This window comes from Squalius cephalus (assembly GCF_949319135.1).
Source record: "Squalius cephalus genome assembly, chromosome: 16".
NCBI lineage: Eukaryota > Metazoa > Chordata > Actinopteri > Cypriniformes > Leuciscidae > Squalius > Squalius cephalus.
This window is the reverse complement of record NC_137137.1, coordinates 16,092,063-16,108,139: the sequence shown is the minus strand read 5'-3', so window position 1 is coordinate 16,108,139 and position 16,077 is coordinate 16,092,063. Positions and strand designations below refer to the sequence as shown.

The 16,077-nt window shown below is 38.4% G+C and overlaps 1 protein-coding gene across 5 annotated transcripts in view; it reads right to left on the bottom strand.

Moving 5' to 3' along the window:
• The window catches only part of grid2 (glutamate receptor, ionotropic, delta 2), a 417,868-nt gene that overhangs the window by 171,710 nt on the left and 230,081 nt on the right, over window positions 1–16,077 (bottom strand). For all 5 annotated transcript variants that reach the window (XR_013823893.1, XR_013823894.1, XM_079896932.1 and 2 more), the window contains exons 3-4: window positions 14,279–14,563; window positions 1,117–1,322 (exon numbers count right to left, since the gene is read on the bottom strand). Coding sequence is in view for 3 of the 5 variants with exons in the window: in XM_079896932.1 (XP_079753058.1) it covers window positions 1,117–1,322; window positions 14,279–14,563 (491 nt within the window). In the remaining 2 variants the exon portion in view is untranslated. The remainder of the gene's footprint in view (window positions 1–1,116; window positions 1,323–14,278; window positions 14,564–16,077) is intronic.

Below are 16,077 nucleotides of genomic sequence, written 5' to 3'. Positions count from 1 at the left end.
GTTCCCAAACTTTTGAATGGTAGTATGGTAGAATCCTCTCTGAAAACCTAAAAATTAATACAATTAAATAATATGAAAATTATAATAATATAAATATTATTTTTTAGATGTTTTTAGACATTAATTTAAAATGCACCATTAATTTAAGCAAGCTGAGAGGTCACAAAAAAAAAAAAAAACCCGCTTACTCTCCAAACATCAATTTAGGTTTATAGATTCAGAACATAAGTGTAATGTTCGAGTGACCGACCTCCTTTCAAAATACATGCATGAGCAGCACATGCAGTAAGGTGTTTTTTCAATTTATTCCTGCAAGCTCCTTTATATAGTCAAATCTAATAACAAAAACAATAAACTGTTTTAAATTTTCCTGCAATGATTCCCTGGCTGAAGTGCGTATCTTTAAGAATCTAAGCTCCCCTGATCAACTTATCATCCCCAGACCCAAGAGTCATTACAGCTGCCTGCAGTCTCAACCACTACTGATGGTTCCTGTCCTATTCCACGTTCAACCAAAATTGGATTTTGATTGCTTTTCACAGGATATTTTTAATTAAAGGCGAATGAGAATAGCATGTGAGATTAAGCAATACTTCATGGTTTAATTCCCAGAGAGAGTTATCAGAGAGAGAGCAAAGCCATTTAATGGCTTCCTTACAAATATTGCCAATTTAAACAAGTGACATTTTTCAATAAGAATGAATTACTATGACCAATAGAAAGAAAGGGACTTAGGCCAAAATGGAAAACACTAAAGCTTTGCATTATAATGCAAATAATAATAAATAATTTTTTTATAAAAAAAAAAAAAATACTGTATTTAATCTGCCACAAAAGCACTGAAAATATTAAATTTACTATGACATCATATCCTGCCTGGAGCTGTGAGCCTCACAGATCAACATAATGTGAACTAGTTAAATGCCGGATGGACTGAAAGATTAAAGGCCTTGCATTAAATGCCCACTGGCTGGATTTGAGGGCCACTACTTGTATCTGTGCAGTGCAAAGAAATCTATTAGTCTAAAGGGAACCATTTGTATGAAACGCAAGTGTGAACATTTTCAGTGCTGGTGTGCGATATGTATTCATACTTGCTTGTGTGTGTGAATGTACCTCAGTAATGAAGGCCTTGGCAGTGGCTGGGCTCATGAACAGCACAGCACGCCTCAGTGTGTCCCTGTAGCGATGCAGCTCTTCCACCCTCATGGTGCGGAACATTCCAGTGATCATCATGTTAATATTAGATTCCACCTTCTGTAGAGACACATCCATCCCCTGCTGAGACGTCTGGTCCAGGAAGTTCTCTATGCCCCGGATATCTGAACAACAACAGACAATATCATTCAAACTACATTCATTTTCTATAAGGCCCATTCTGTTTCAGAGCAGGTTCATTAAAGGTGCAGGAAGAATTTTTTTTTTTTTTTTAATTGTTTTGAATTTCTACTAGAAAATGTTTTAGTTAGTGATGAAATTGTAGAAATGCAATACTCATATATTATTTAATCTGCAGGTACGAAATAAAGCAAGCAGTAATTCTTCTGTCATGTGATCTCAAGATGGCTGCCCCCATGAGGGGACCTGATCCACGTGAAATTATTTTGCTACTGATATGACTGGAGATAACTTTCTATACAACAAAGAATCCTGAAATAAAAAGTATCACAGTTTCTACAAAAATATTAAGCAGGGAAACACTTCCTGAAAATTCAGCTTTTCCATCAAATAAATAAATTACATTTTAAAATATAAATTTAAAATAATATTTCCCAATATAACTGTTTTAGAGTATTTTTGCAACCTTGATTTTGTTTATCAAATAAATGCAGTCTTAGTGAGCGTAAGATAAATCTCTCAAAGACATTTAAATCTCTTACAGACCCTCAACTTTTGAGTAGTAGTGTATTTTTTTTAAGTATGTTTGTATATTTATTTAGAAAACATTTTTAATTACTGAATTACTGAATGCAAATGTGAGACCAATAAAACATGTCCCCATTTATGTAACACATATGTATATTAAAATGTAACATAAAAAAGTGTAAATCAATAAAAAGTGATTATTTATTTAGCACAAAAATGTATGCATAACACGACCTCTGAAGCGAACAAATTTTGTTAGGAAATAGTAATGTAGGATATTAACTATTTCTCCTTCAGCTCAAATGAATGTGAGCAGAAATGCTGAAAGGACACAATAAACTGCAGAGCGCTCAATCGCAGCACTCATTCAAACATAGAGCGGTGCTTACCAGAGGTCATGACACTAAACAATGATCAAGCTAAATTACCTTTATTTAAATTATATGTTTGACACTTGTTAAACATTCATTTAAAAAAAAAGTTGTTAAAAGATGGATCATGTTCCATAATTATTGTTGTTATGAAAACAGATGTTTAATAATTTGAAGGCCTATTAAATGTTAAAATTGATGACTTTCAAATATAATGTGAAATGACTATACCCATTTTATTCTCAGAAATCACAAATTCGTTTTATTTATTAAAAAAGATCAGAATTGATATCAGTGATAGTACTTGGTATCAGACTGAAAATAAACTCCCAAACGTGATGTCCGTGTAGCACAGGAATGCATTAGCATCTGTGCTAACAGAACTCAGGAGTGGGTGGCAGCAGAAACCTGTGTAGAACATTTATCACTGCGGTGTGGCGAGGCAGAAGTGCTGTCTCAGGGCTGTGCTAAATAAAAGATGTATTTCACAGAGGACGAGTTGCTGCACACTCATCCCTCTGCACAGCCGGCCTTTCCCTACATCAAACCATTTCCAGCGGAGCGGGGAGGCGTTGAGAACGTAGGATCAAAGTGTCCCTGAAAGATGGGACTGGGGCGAGGGAACCGGGAGAAATTAAGGTGGGGGGATTTGAAGGTGATACTCTCTGTGTGACAGAGATGTAAGCAAAAAAGAATTTCAGGAAAAGCATCACATGAAAGAGTCTTTACTGTAGGTAGCCCTTCAGTCACAAGGCGCTAAAGGAAGACTTAATATCATGCTTGTGTTTTATATGCGTAACTGCATCTGCATGCCAGCAGCCATATCACCCTGTAGCCTAAGATTGATTGCCCACTGAAGCTAAGAAGGGTTGAGCCTGGTCAGTACCTGGATGGGAGACCTTTTGGGAAAACAAGGTTGCTGCTGGAAGAGAAGTTAGCAGGTGGTGTTGTGTGGGTCCTAACGCCCCAGTACAGTGAAGGGGACACTGTAATGTAACAAGCACCATCCTTCGGATGAGACATTAAACCAAGGTCCTGACTCTTTGTGGTCATTAAGGGTGTGTTCACACCTTTTGGTTCGATAAAAACAAGCCCTGGTGTGATTGCTCTGTTAGTGCAGTTCATTTGAATAAGTGTGAAAGCTGCCATCCAAACCCTGGTGCACACCAAACAAGCGGGCTGAAACCGCTGAAAAGATGGGTCTCGGCCCGCTTCCAAACGAACTCTGGTGCGGTTTGAATTAAATATGAACGCAACACGGACCAAAGACATGTAAACAAACCAAAAACGGGACATGATGTCACAAGATGCGGCCCTAAAAAGGACAGAATGCTCAAGCATACTGTTTAGTCGCAATTTTGCGCATCACAGTTCGGTACAGGAATCAGAACCGTGTCTCCTTGCAGCAGATCTTCATTTGTGTGTGTGACAGAGGGATTCCTCTGATGTTTTGACTTCTTTACACATATTATAAGCTCTTCGTGAGTTCTCAAGTAGGCTACGCACATACAACGAGCACATTTATGCCAGCACACAGCATTGTTTTGGATGTTCGGTAAGTTCTGTTGCGAACTAAACGTCATAAAAGCCGACCAATCAGGTTGTGAATATGTCCCTATGCCTTTAGGTTCGGTATCTTTAGGTTCAGTGTTAAAAATGCCAATGTGAATGCTAATTGTTTTTAACACACTAAAAATCCCATGGTACTTCTCGTAAAATAGTAGTGGTGAGCGCACTGGCGCCATTGTACTGTGGCTGCCGTCGCATCATCCAAGTGGATGCTGCACACTGGTGGAGGTTGAGGAGAGATCCCCTGATATGATTGTAAAGCACCTTGTGTTTACAGTAGTACATAGTAAAAATATATATATAAGTGCCTCCTTCATTCATTCGTTCATTCATACAGTACACTTGTAGCTGGTTAAGACAAAAACTGTGATTAACATGGAAAAGATACCTTTTATCGTGTGTAGCGTCGCATGCAGTTAGGAGGACACGGTGTAACACACACACTAGCGAGTAAAATCTAAGAATTTATTAACCAATGGCTAATGATAGACATTATTTGTGTCTATTTGTCCAGAGTGAAATTTACTCGCATATGCGAGTGATTTACTCGCATTGTCGAGGGTTGAAGGGGGTCAATCACATTTTTGGATCATGGTCTCAGGACAATAACCAGGACCAGCTAATAACCAGTCAATAATGAACCAGCTAACTAGCTAAAAAACAACTAAAATATTAGCTATCAGCTTAACTTAAACTGCATTTTCCAAAAGGTTAGTGACTCCTATTTAACTAAATAAAATATTTGTTGATTTAATTGTCAGGCTACAGAACTATGCAATTATGTTCTCAATTGCAATATAGATTTATTTACCTAGCCATACAGTGTTGGGGAAACTACAAACCAGTCATAATTTGAAGAAATTAAACTACAGTCAAGCTAATGCTTTGATAAAAGTAGTTAGCTACATTACAAGCTGGGAACAGTTGTTTAACACTTATTAGGGGGGCAAAAATGTGTTATGTAAAAAAAAATAAAACCTGTCCTATATAAATTATAATTTGAATCAGGGTGACAGAATAAAACTTGAACAGTTAAGTTTATACTAAATATATACTATATATATATATATATATATATATATATATATATATATATATATATATATATATATATATATATATATATATATATATATATATTACACCTAATATATATTACACCTAATTGTTAGGGGGATACAGGGATACAGCACCTTTCAGTTGCTTTTGAAAGGACAAAAATAAGGTGTCAGTGTATTTCATTAGACTTTAACTTTGTCAGCTATAAAAAAAAATCTAGCATTTCCTCACGTTTTACCACTGACACCTTATTTTTGTCCTTTCAAAAGCAACTGAATTTCTCTCTTTTTTTTTAAACCCCAAACTACTACTCTAAAGTCTTCAGTTTACTTCTACCTCCGTCTAACACCTAAAACACCTAAAAAAGACTGTTTTATTATTTCCTCAGCTTGCACATTAAAAACAGTGAGGTACAGTGCTACTCACTGAATGAAGTACCTTGTTACTAGAGAAGCAACACTATTAAGAAAATAACTGAACTGTTGTCATGCTGCTGAAAAATGTAGTCAAGTTAAAGTAGTAGTGTCACTACTTGAAGTTAACTATCCCCCTGTAAAGTTCTCTTTTGAAGAACCATTTAAAAGAAATCCATTGTTTTTAACATTCAAACCCCCAAAAAACCTGAATCAGAGTCGTTTGGCTCTTGGCTTAATTAGCAGGGTCATTGCCGCCTGCACCTCCACTGAAACACTGTCCCTCGATGCAGCTAAAAAGGGAAGATGAGAACAACATCCACAGCATTCCAGAGGAGGGTCAAAAGCACCGGTGCCTCCATCTGTGCACTGGATCCAATTTAAAGCAAATCTACGGCTGCAGTTCTGCTGGAAATGTCTTATTGGGTTCCCCAGCTAGTGCGGAGGGCAGGGCTCCAGCAGACAGCAGCTTGTGTTTATAGTGGAGGACACATAAGGGGGCACGATATGGTCCCTGTGCTGGAGTGGCATCTTAGAAGCTGTTTTACAAAGATGTAACACTACGTTATTGCAGGATGGGGTTGTGGAAGGCAATGGTCTGTTAATGCACACTGCTTGCTATTTCTCAGTTACGGCTCTATGAAGTCGGGACATTACAGAGTCCTCATTCAAAGATGAGTAGCCTGCTTGGCTTTATTAGTTCTGTCTTAACATGAGAGGTTATATCGAAGGAGATTAATACAAACAGACACAGAGCACAGCAGTAACAAGCAACTGAGGCCCTTTTTTATCTGTCAAAAAATACACATGTAATTATAATCAGCATTAACGTCTCCATTATCATTACATACTCTGCCCTCACTTCCCCTGTCAGAGAATCCCAGCTGTAATTCTGAGCATCACCAGCATACGTTACTGAGCTAAACTTCACACAAAACATACATTAAAGGGTCATAAAAACCTTAAACCAAATTTTCTGTGATTTTAACAGAGGTATGTATGTTGAACACCATTGAAGACAATGTTAGCATCTGTTAGATTTAATAGTAGGGGGAAAATGGTTCAATTTGAGTTTTTTCCCCCTTATTTTCATCTTCCGGGTTTAAAATCTTCATCGTGTCGTGGCAGAGCACTGTTGTACTTTGATGACTCATCGGTGTCTCATAATTATTCATGACTGAGTTTTCTTATCCAATGAGAAGACACTTTCTCTTAATTATTCATGACACCACATGGAACTTTCCAATAACAGACATGTCAAACTGTGATATCGCGTAGTAGATGAGAGAGGCAATGATGGGTTTGTTTTTGTGGTGCAAAAGTTCCAGTGCATCTTTCCCCGCGATGCTGCCCGGGCTGGACTCTTACTGCGGGCGGGTGGTTCGCCATCAACCACGGACACATCTAAACTATGTGTGTGTAGCAACCATTCAACTGGAGAATGGTGGACTTCGGCCTTGTACACCAATGCAGGTTTCGTCTTGCGAGTGATGCAGTCGCGAGGACTTTTCTATCGCTTCAAAGGTGTGTGTGTGTGTGTGTGTGTGTGTGTGTGTGTGTGTGTGTGTGTGTGTGTCTAAAATGTAACCCTGACCGTTTTACTTGCCTTTTGTTAAATAATCACTCGTTATTAAAATGTAGATATTTCGATAATACCTCAATTGTATGGAACATATGCTTAATTTGTGCAAATTTCTATGTCACTGTCCATCTTTATTATGGGGTTCAGGGGGCGCGTTCAGATCATAGACTGTAAAAAAAGATGGACGACGCCCCTTTGCTCTCTTCCATTGATGAGAACTGAAGCCGCCAGAGTCCCGATATGGCGCTGACATATTGGAACTTGAGTCTGCGCAGTAGCGATCTCGGGACCAGACCTGTGCAGTAGTGAGCAGGAAGTAAAGCCGCGAAATCAACGCTCCGCCCTCACTCTCGCAGAATGCACTCAGGGAGAGTGGATTCTGCACACTTTTTAAAAAATTTATTGCAGTACGACAAGAGGCTTGTTAAAATAAAGTAAATACAATCTCCTCAGTCCTCCGAAGATCCCGAAAAAATGTCCGTTGGTGCTTCAGTGACTACTTCGCTCAGAGAACCTGTCAATCACAGCTGTCAATCATGACGTTACACCACCGCATCACGTAACTAACTAAAAAATAACTTATTTTTGAAACAGACACTTGAACTTGCATCAGCGTGATAAAAACGACAGCAAATGAAAGAAACCACCTTTAGAAAAAAAGATATTTGAAATGTAATTTAATTGTTTAGTTGGTCTCGCGTCCCGTTGAATAACACGGGGAGGCGGGGCTTATGACCTATACTAGGACCAGTCACTGGGGGGCGATCGAGACGTTTTGGCTTCACTTTTCAGGGCTTGTGCGGCACGCTTGGTTCAGATCTATGTACGGAACGTTTTTTTTTTTAAGCGGAAAATGTATTATTTTCAAATATATGCATTTATAGTGTGTATATAATCAAATATGTATTTTATAATGAACAAATTATACATATGCATGTACATTTATATGTTTTAAATAGAATTATGATTACTGTAGGCTAATATATGTAGAAGGGCATTCAGTTGCTTTTGAAAGGACAAAAATAAGGTGTCAGTGTATTTCATTAGACTTTAACTTTGTCAGCTATAAAAAAAAATCTAGCATTTCCTCACGTTTTACCACTGACACCTTATTTTTGTCCTTTCAAAAGCAACTGAATTTCTCTCTATTTTTTTTAAACCCCAAACTACTACTCTAAAGTCTTCAGTTTACTTCTACCTCCGTCTATCTAAAAGAGAAATCAATGGTGCTTGGCTTGATTAGAACACATCCACCCCTGCCTGAGATTTAAGTCACTCAAAAGCTTGACATGAGTCAATACATCCCAGTTTCCGGTTCAGTCTACTGATTACTGATTAGAGTGAACTGTCACTATTTTTGGCTGATGGGAGTTCTTTAAATCAAATTCCAGAGCTAGATAAATTCTCTGAGTGACGCAGTTATATGTGGCCTGGTAGGAACTGTGAGCAGAATCCAAAGGACCGGATCTGAGGCCCGCAGCTGAGCGCTGATTGAGTGAGCTCTCACGCTGTGAATCTCCCACTAGCTGCATCCTCTCTACTGTGTTTAATGTTTCCACTAGACTTTACGACACTAGTGAGAGACAATAGGGGACAAAAACAAATCTTCATGTCACAGTTCATCTTGCTAAGAGAGAAACAGACAGACAGAGACAGAGAGATAGAGGATGTCCCTGATGAAAAGACCAGCTTAGACCAATAAGAATTTCTATGCTGTTCCAAGATGGATGTATATTTTGAAAACTATATTAAGGAACATGTGACGACCTGTAACAATGTACAATAAGGAAAAGAGAAAATTTCCAATTAAATATATCCTCACTCCTGACCCACCCTACAATACAGAGGGTGACTGGTTATCACAAGAGGATAATAGGGTCATTGGCCTAGATCGTTATTAATTATCTCCTCAAAAGAGGGACTCAATTTCCTTTATCTTTTTCATCCACTTGTCTGTTAACCATGAAATCATCTCATTTGGACTTGCTGCACATTAAATTAACCTTATCCTGGTTTGGCAAAGTGCTGGACAGGTTATTCTAATATTATAAGTGCTACGCCATGGCTATTCAAACTGAATTTATGGAAGGTGGCAATCGCATTAGAGGTCACTGACTTCACCTTAAGCAGTGAGACAACACATTATGTTGAACACATGTCTCTATAACCTGTACAATCTACATTCAGAAGAAGAATTAGAACTTGGCTTTTAGAAAAGTGTGCATGTCAAAAAACTGTACACGTCATATTATATATGAATCATTTAATCACATAATCACAACTTTGTATCTTAGCAATTAACAATGGCTTCTCTTTTCTCTCCATACATTTACTTGTCTTCAGTTGTGCACTTGCAGATAAGCCAACTAGGGGACCTACATTACTCTGCAGATGAAGGGCAGTTCAATTGAGAGAAGTACGCATTTTGAAATACCTACTAGGATGTGATGTGTAATTACACAGAATTTTGGATAGCAGAAAATGCAATCTCAATTTGATTCCATTTATATATATTTTTTATATGTTTATCATTTATACATTATATAGTTTTACTATACATCTATACATTTTAAGTTTGGGGTGAGTATTTTTTGTTTGTTTGGTTGGTTTTGAAAGAAAATTATGTTCATTTATGTGCATATGTGATCAAAACCACAGTAAAAACAGTAACGTTAATAGATGATGGCAAAGCTGAATTTTTAGCAGCCAATATTCCAGGCTTCAGTATCACATAATCCTTCAAAATAAATGTTAAAGCTGATTTGATATTCAAGATTCCTTTCTTATTATCACTGAAAATAACTGTTCTGTTTAATTTCGTGTGGAAATCACAATGGTGTATTTTTTCAGGATTATATTAGAAAGAACAGCATTCATTTGAAATAGAAACATATTTCTTTGTTTCTATGAAACTTATATATACAGTATCTCACGAAAGTGAGTACACCCCTCACATTTCAGCAAACATTTTAGTATATCTTCTCAAGGGACAATACTATAGAAATGAAACTATATATAGTATATTTTAGAGTGGTCAATGTGCTGCTTGTATAGCAGCATTTATTACATGGCTTGGTTGAATTCTAATGTAGAATGCGGTCTGTTATTTCTTGATAACAGACCGCTGCTACGTATAACACACCTTTGCCATGAAAAACAGAGCGTTGCTATGGACGCAGGATTCTAACCGTAGAGACGGAACGGACTATTTTCTTTAGCGGAAGCAGTACAATCGTTTTTAAATCAATAAACTCCTTTTAAAATCAATATTTTGTGTCAAATTATTGATTTATTTGGTAGGAAGCCATGTAATAAGCAGGATAATGTAGAGCGAGGTGGTTGTTATAGCGAATACAACCCCTTCAGACTGATTCAAGATTCAAGTCCTGATCAGTCTGTCGGGGTTGTATTCGCTATAACAACTGCCTCGCTCTACATTATCCCTTACATATTTACTGTCCTCTGAAAATAACTCAACATACAGCCATTATTGTCAAAATAGCTGGCAACAAATGAGTGAGTACACCCTAAGTGATAACAGCTGTACGTTGTTTAACCAAGCAAAGCCACATGTCCTATTCATCATTTTCATGTTTTTGTCTGAATGACAGGACCATACAAATTTGTGTATCTTGTTTTAGAGCAGATAAAATTTGTGCTTTGAGTACAATTCTCTCACACTGACCACTGGAGGTTCAACATGGCACCTCATGGCAAAGAACTCTCTAAGGCAGAGGTCTTCAATCCTGCTCCTGGAGGGCCGCTGTCCTGCAAAGTTTAGTTCCAACCCTAATCAAACACACCTGAATCAGCTCATCAAGCTCTTCAGAATCGCCTGAATATTCAAAGGCAGGTGTGCTGAAGCAGGTTGGAACTAAACTCTGCAGGACAGTGGCCCTCCAGGAGCAGGATTGAAGACCTCTGCTCTAAGGATTTGAGAATTAGAATTGTTGCTCTCCACAACGATGGCCTAGGCTATAAGAAGATAGGTAACACCCTGAAACTGAGTTACAGTACAGGCCAGGGTCATACAGAGGTTTTCCAAGACGGGTTCCACTTGGAACAGGCCTCGCAAGGGTCAATCAAAGAAGTTGAGTCCTCGTGCTGTGGGTCAGGTGCAGAAGCGGGCTTAAAAAAATAGATGCATGATCGTGCCAGCATTGCTTTAGAGGTTTGGAAGGTAAGCTGGCTCACAAGAAAGCCTGTAAACAGTTTGCAGAAAGCAACCTGTCCAAGAGCATGAATTACTGGAGCCATGTCCTGTGGTCTGATGAGACAAAAATAAACTTGTTTGGCTCGGATGGTGTTCAGCATGTGTGGCGACTCTGAGGAGTACCAAGAGAATCGTGTCTTGCCAACAGTCAAGCATGGTGGTGGTAGCATCATGGTCTGGGGCTGCATGAGTGCTGCTGGTACTGGGGAGCTGAGCTTCATTGAGAAAAACACGGATTCCAACATGTACTGCGACATTCTGAAGCAGAACATGATGCCCTCCCATCAGAAACTGGGCTGAACGGCATGACAACGACCCCAAACACACCGCCAAGATGACAACTGCCTTGCTGAGGAAGCTGAAGGTGATGGAGTGACCAAGTATGTCTCCAGACCTGAACCATATTACGCACCTGTGGGGCATCCTCAAGCGAAAGGTGGAGAAGCGCCATGTCACTAACAGCCAGCAGCTCTGTGATGTCATTATGGAGGAGTGGAAGAGGATCCCAGCAACAACCTGTGCAGCTCTGGGGAAATCCATGCCCAGGAGGATTAAGGCAGTGCTAGATAACAATGGTGCTCACACAAAATATTGACACTTTGGACACAGTTTTGACATGTTCACTTAGGGTGTACTTACTTTTGTTGCCAGCTATTTTGACAATAATGGCTGTATGTTGAGTTATTTTCAGAGGACAGTAAATATATACTGCTATACAAGCAGATCCAAGTTTCATTTCTATAGTATTGTCCCTTGAGAAGATATACTAAAATGTTTGCTGAAATGTGAGGGGTGTACTCACTTTTGTGAGATACTGTATATAAGCAACAAAAAGTCATATAAAAATCATTATTTGTGAAGTTGTAGTCAAAATCCACTTAGCTCAAAAATACACTTCAATTTATTTCAAAATCACTTTTATGAAGTCGCCTAAACCACTGAACAACTTCAGTTATGGCAGAGGATACTTAACATAGAGGGAAACCTCAGACTAAAAACACAAATGGATTTTTTCCCCCCTATTTTTTGAGGCTTCTGCCAGCACCACTAGTCCTAAAAAACAGGGGACACCAAGGAGGCAAAATCAATTTATCAATGAACTCTCTATTGTCCAAGTCATCTTAAAAAGCCAAAGCAATTTAGGAACACTTTGTTCTCTCTGAAAGATCTCTTGCTCAGAGGCCAGCTAATCAAATGTCTGAGGAGTCTATCTTCAGAGTCACTGGTCAAGCTCTCCACACACTTAAGGCAGGGAGGAGGGGAGAGGATCTCTAAGGCTTCATTACTATATAGCTGCCCAAGGCATATGGCCCTCTGGACATAGCTGAAATCATATCCGTTTGTCTTCGGGGACAGGTACTTATTCATTCGCACCTTAACCTGCTGCAGCAGAGCATGCCCTCCAGAGAGACCATCAACCATGAAGTTCTTTTCACACACAACTACATTATATTTCTGCATTTTATACTTATATCTCACTCCCCCTCTCTCTTTAACCCAGTCACAAACACAAATGCTCGGTTCCAAACAAGCTGCCTACACCTACAAGATTTTATTTTGTTTTACCAGTGCGTGTATCATTCACACAAAAGTCAATCCCAGAATGCATAATGAAAATTACAGTTAAAAAATAGCAGGTATATTAGCCTGCTGTCACTTTAAAAACTGCACGGTTTCAATATACTCACACATCTGATTTTGTCCCAACTGTTAACGTTCACTTAAGACACAACCGTCTGTGTTTATGTAAACCGTGCATGTATTTGACAGTTTAACTGCAATAAGACATGAAAGAAAACAAAACTTAGTTCAGTGCTCCCTACTGTGTGACCACCTGCTTTCTATGCCTACACTTCGGGTGTGTGTTTTTAAAATCATTTGAAAGTCTAAATTGACAACACATGCAAATAATAAACTTTTGTGATGAAGAAGAACAGATGAAAGTAAGACACTCTACCCGCACCCGAAAAAAAGTGAGCCAGTGTGGATAATTTTTTTTGTATTCTGTAAAAAAAAAAGAGACAGCGTCAGACACCCCAGAATGCAGGAAGTGCCGATCAACAGTAAGTTATTTTTGTACAGCTATGGTTATAAACTCTCTCTGCCTACCTACACTTATTTTGAGTGTGATTCATTCAAAATAAACAAAGCTATAGATGAATTTGAATGCTATTTGAAAGAATTTTATTTTCAAAACTTCCATAGGCATCTATCACAATAATATTATGAATTCTTTTGACCATGATAATCATGTAGTGAATTTTTTATATTTTGACAGCCCTAGCAACATGCTAACATCAATCTTTATTAAAATCAATCAGTGAGTCACCCATTCAAAGCCTTTGTGCATGAGTCAAGAGTTGTAGAGCGTCCTTAATCAGTAAATTTGTATTATTATCTTTAATTTTTCTTTTATTGTCCATTATACTCTTTTCACACATTTAGTATTTTTCTCTTTTCTAGTACTTTCCTAACACTAACATATACCCCAAATGGTCAGAACCAAAAGTATTTTCTTGTTGTATGACCATTTTAGTGCAACAAATAAAATTTTTAATACATCATTATTCTTTCTTATTGGTAGAATGACTTTTATGACTAAAACATCCATCTTAAAGCATGCTTTGTTTTACCTCCCATCAATCTTTCCCTGGCTGACGTGAGTAATTAGCATCATGATTGTGGAAAATATTCGGTGCCTCTATCAATGAAAATGGCTCTAATCTGGTGGCTGGATAACTGCCTGACTAACCGCGGGCAAATTCTCACTCTCATCTACTCCGCTCATGTCAAAACCTATCACGAAACATGTTTAACTTTAACCAGTTTGCTCAGTCGGTGAAACACATTGCAAGACTGAGAGAAACGCAATGAAATGCAATGGGTAAAGGCTCAAGGGAAGATGTATGCTCCGAAAAAATAAATAAATAACTGAGGCCTCTTGGACTGATTGGCCTGTGGGCAACAGCCCATTCGGCTCTGTGGTTAATCTGCGAATGATTTAACCTCATTCCATGCTCTTTTCTCTTAAACACACACAGGCAAAATGCATTAAACACATGAGCAATGGAGGTAATAATGCTGTAAAATTTCCTCTCTGTGGTGGTAATAAAGGGGTGTTAATGTGGGGTCACTGATTGGACACACTCTAAGGGAGCTCCTTATGGCCGTTTACTACTGAAATCAGTAAAGTAAAACTACTCACCATAGTCGGTATCATAGAAGATAATGAACTTTTGCCAGGTGTACTCCATCACCACTTGGAAGATGACGTCATTTAGGTAGACGGGAGGTCGCACGAAGAGAGTGTAGTCGTCTGGATGGGCGCGACTGGTGGGCGGACAGCTAGAGCGAGGAGTCCCTGCGGGTGCCCTCTGGATGAAGAGGTGAGGGATGTGCATGGCGTCAGCTAAAGACTGCAGCGACCCCGCGGACATACAGCCGATAGAGCTGACCAGTGCTAGGATACCTCTGTTCATCAACTCACAAGCTGTGTGTGACAGAAAGAGAGAGAAGACAGAAGTTTTATAATGACTGACTTAATCTCCCATTCATTTGATTTAGTTTCCCATAACTTCAGTGCAAACATAATAGGTGAAACTCTAAATAACAAAATCATTTGACAGTACAAATATTTGATGTAACAGTTATAAAAAACAGTCGAGTAAGATTAGGTATGTGAGAAACTTTGAGGTTTGCTGGTTTTAAGGCATGTACACAAACATGAAAACCATAAAGTTAACTATACATTAGGGTCAACACTAATGATTGATAACCTTATGTTAATGATTTAAGGCTGACACCTTAAATCAGCTTGCAATGCAATTATTTCAATTTCCCACATAATAACTGTAATACTGACAAATTATTTAATAATAAATAGGCTTAACGTACAGATATTACAATGTGCAGTTTTATTTTAAGTTCACAGGGATCCAGACTAACATCTGAGGGCAGCCGCACCAGAGCCACTGAGTTCTACAAAAACTATCTGGTAGCACTGGGGCTGACAATAAAGCACTAAGCTTAATTTAGGGTGTAGATGAAATTAACTTTAATTATTATCATTCATAATGTCTTAATATTAATTAAAAAGCAAAACGAGTGAAAAAATTTATATTAGGGAGTCAAAATAGCCAATAAGCATCCTACTGTTTACAATGGTAATTTTTATTTATTTTTTATTTTTAAATAAGTGTTTTAAAAAGAGAGATTTCCTACATCTTAAAATGTTTAGACAATCTTTGAAGGATGAACAAAAAATGTGTTGGTCATCACATTAAAAATAACATTTATATATAATATTATATATTTGAAGTGCTGAAAAAAGATGTGTAGTACTTGTAAGCGTTTGACTATTTCTGTCACAATACCATAGTTATGGTTAGAGTTACTACATTAGCCTAAATCCATGGTGAATGTTGCTGATTTGTGGACTGAAATGGCTTCTATAAATGTTTCTCCTGGTTTCCACGTCAGCGCTGTTTGGTCTGATATCTATGGTTTATAACAGAGAACTATGCGCCGAATCGGAATGTTTCTCACTGGATCTCGCAGCGATGATGTTATTAATTCTGAGGCGAATTCAATGGATTTCTTCACTGGATCTCCTAGTAACAGTGTCACCGCTTGATCGAGATCGGCCCGCGGCCGCGACTGGCAAGTTCTGGGCGCTGCTGGCGCTGCGTGCGCTGTCTGTTGGTCCGAACTACTTAACGGTTCGTGAAGCATAAATGAGTAGCGCATTTTCGTTCCGCTTTCATTTTATTTGCTTTCGCTGCTCGGCAACGTTGTGGTCGCGCCAGCGCGACCTAAATAAATATTTTGTCGCACCGGCAGAAAAAAATGGTCGCAGTCTGGAGCCCTGGATCAATTTGTGTCATTGTCATTATAGTTGCGGTGTGGGCTTCCCTATTCTTATATAATTAGAACGATTATTAAAACTTCATATTTATAGCTATCAATATTGTCATGGTCCTTGCTGTGAATGTCCCTTAGCTGTTT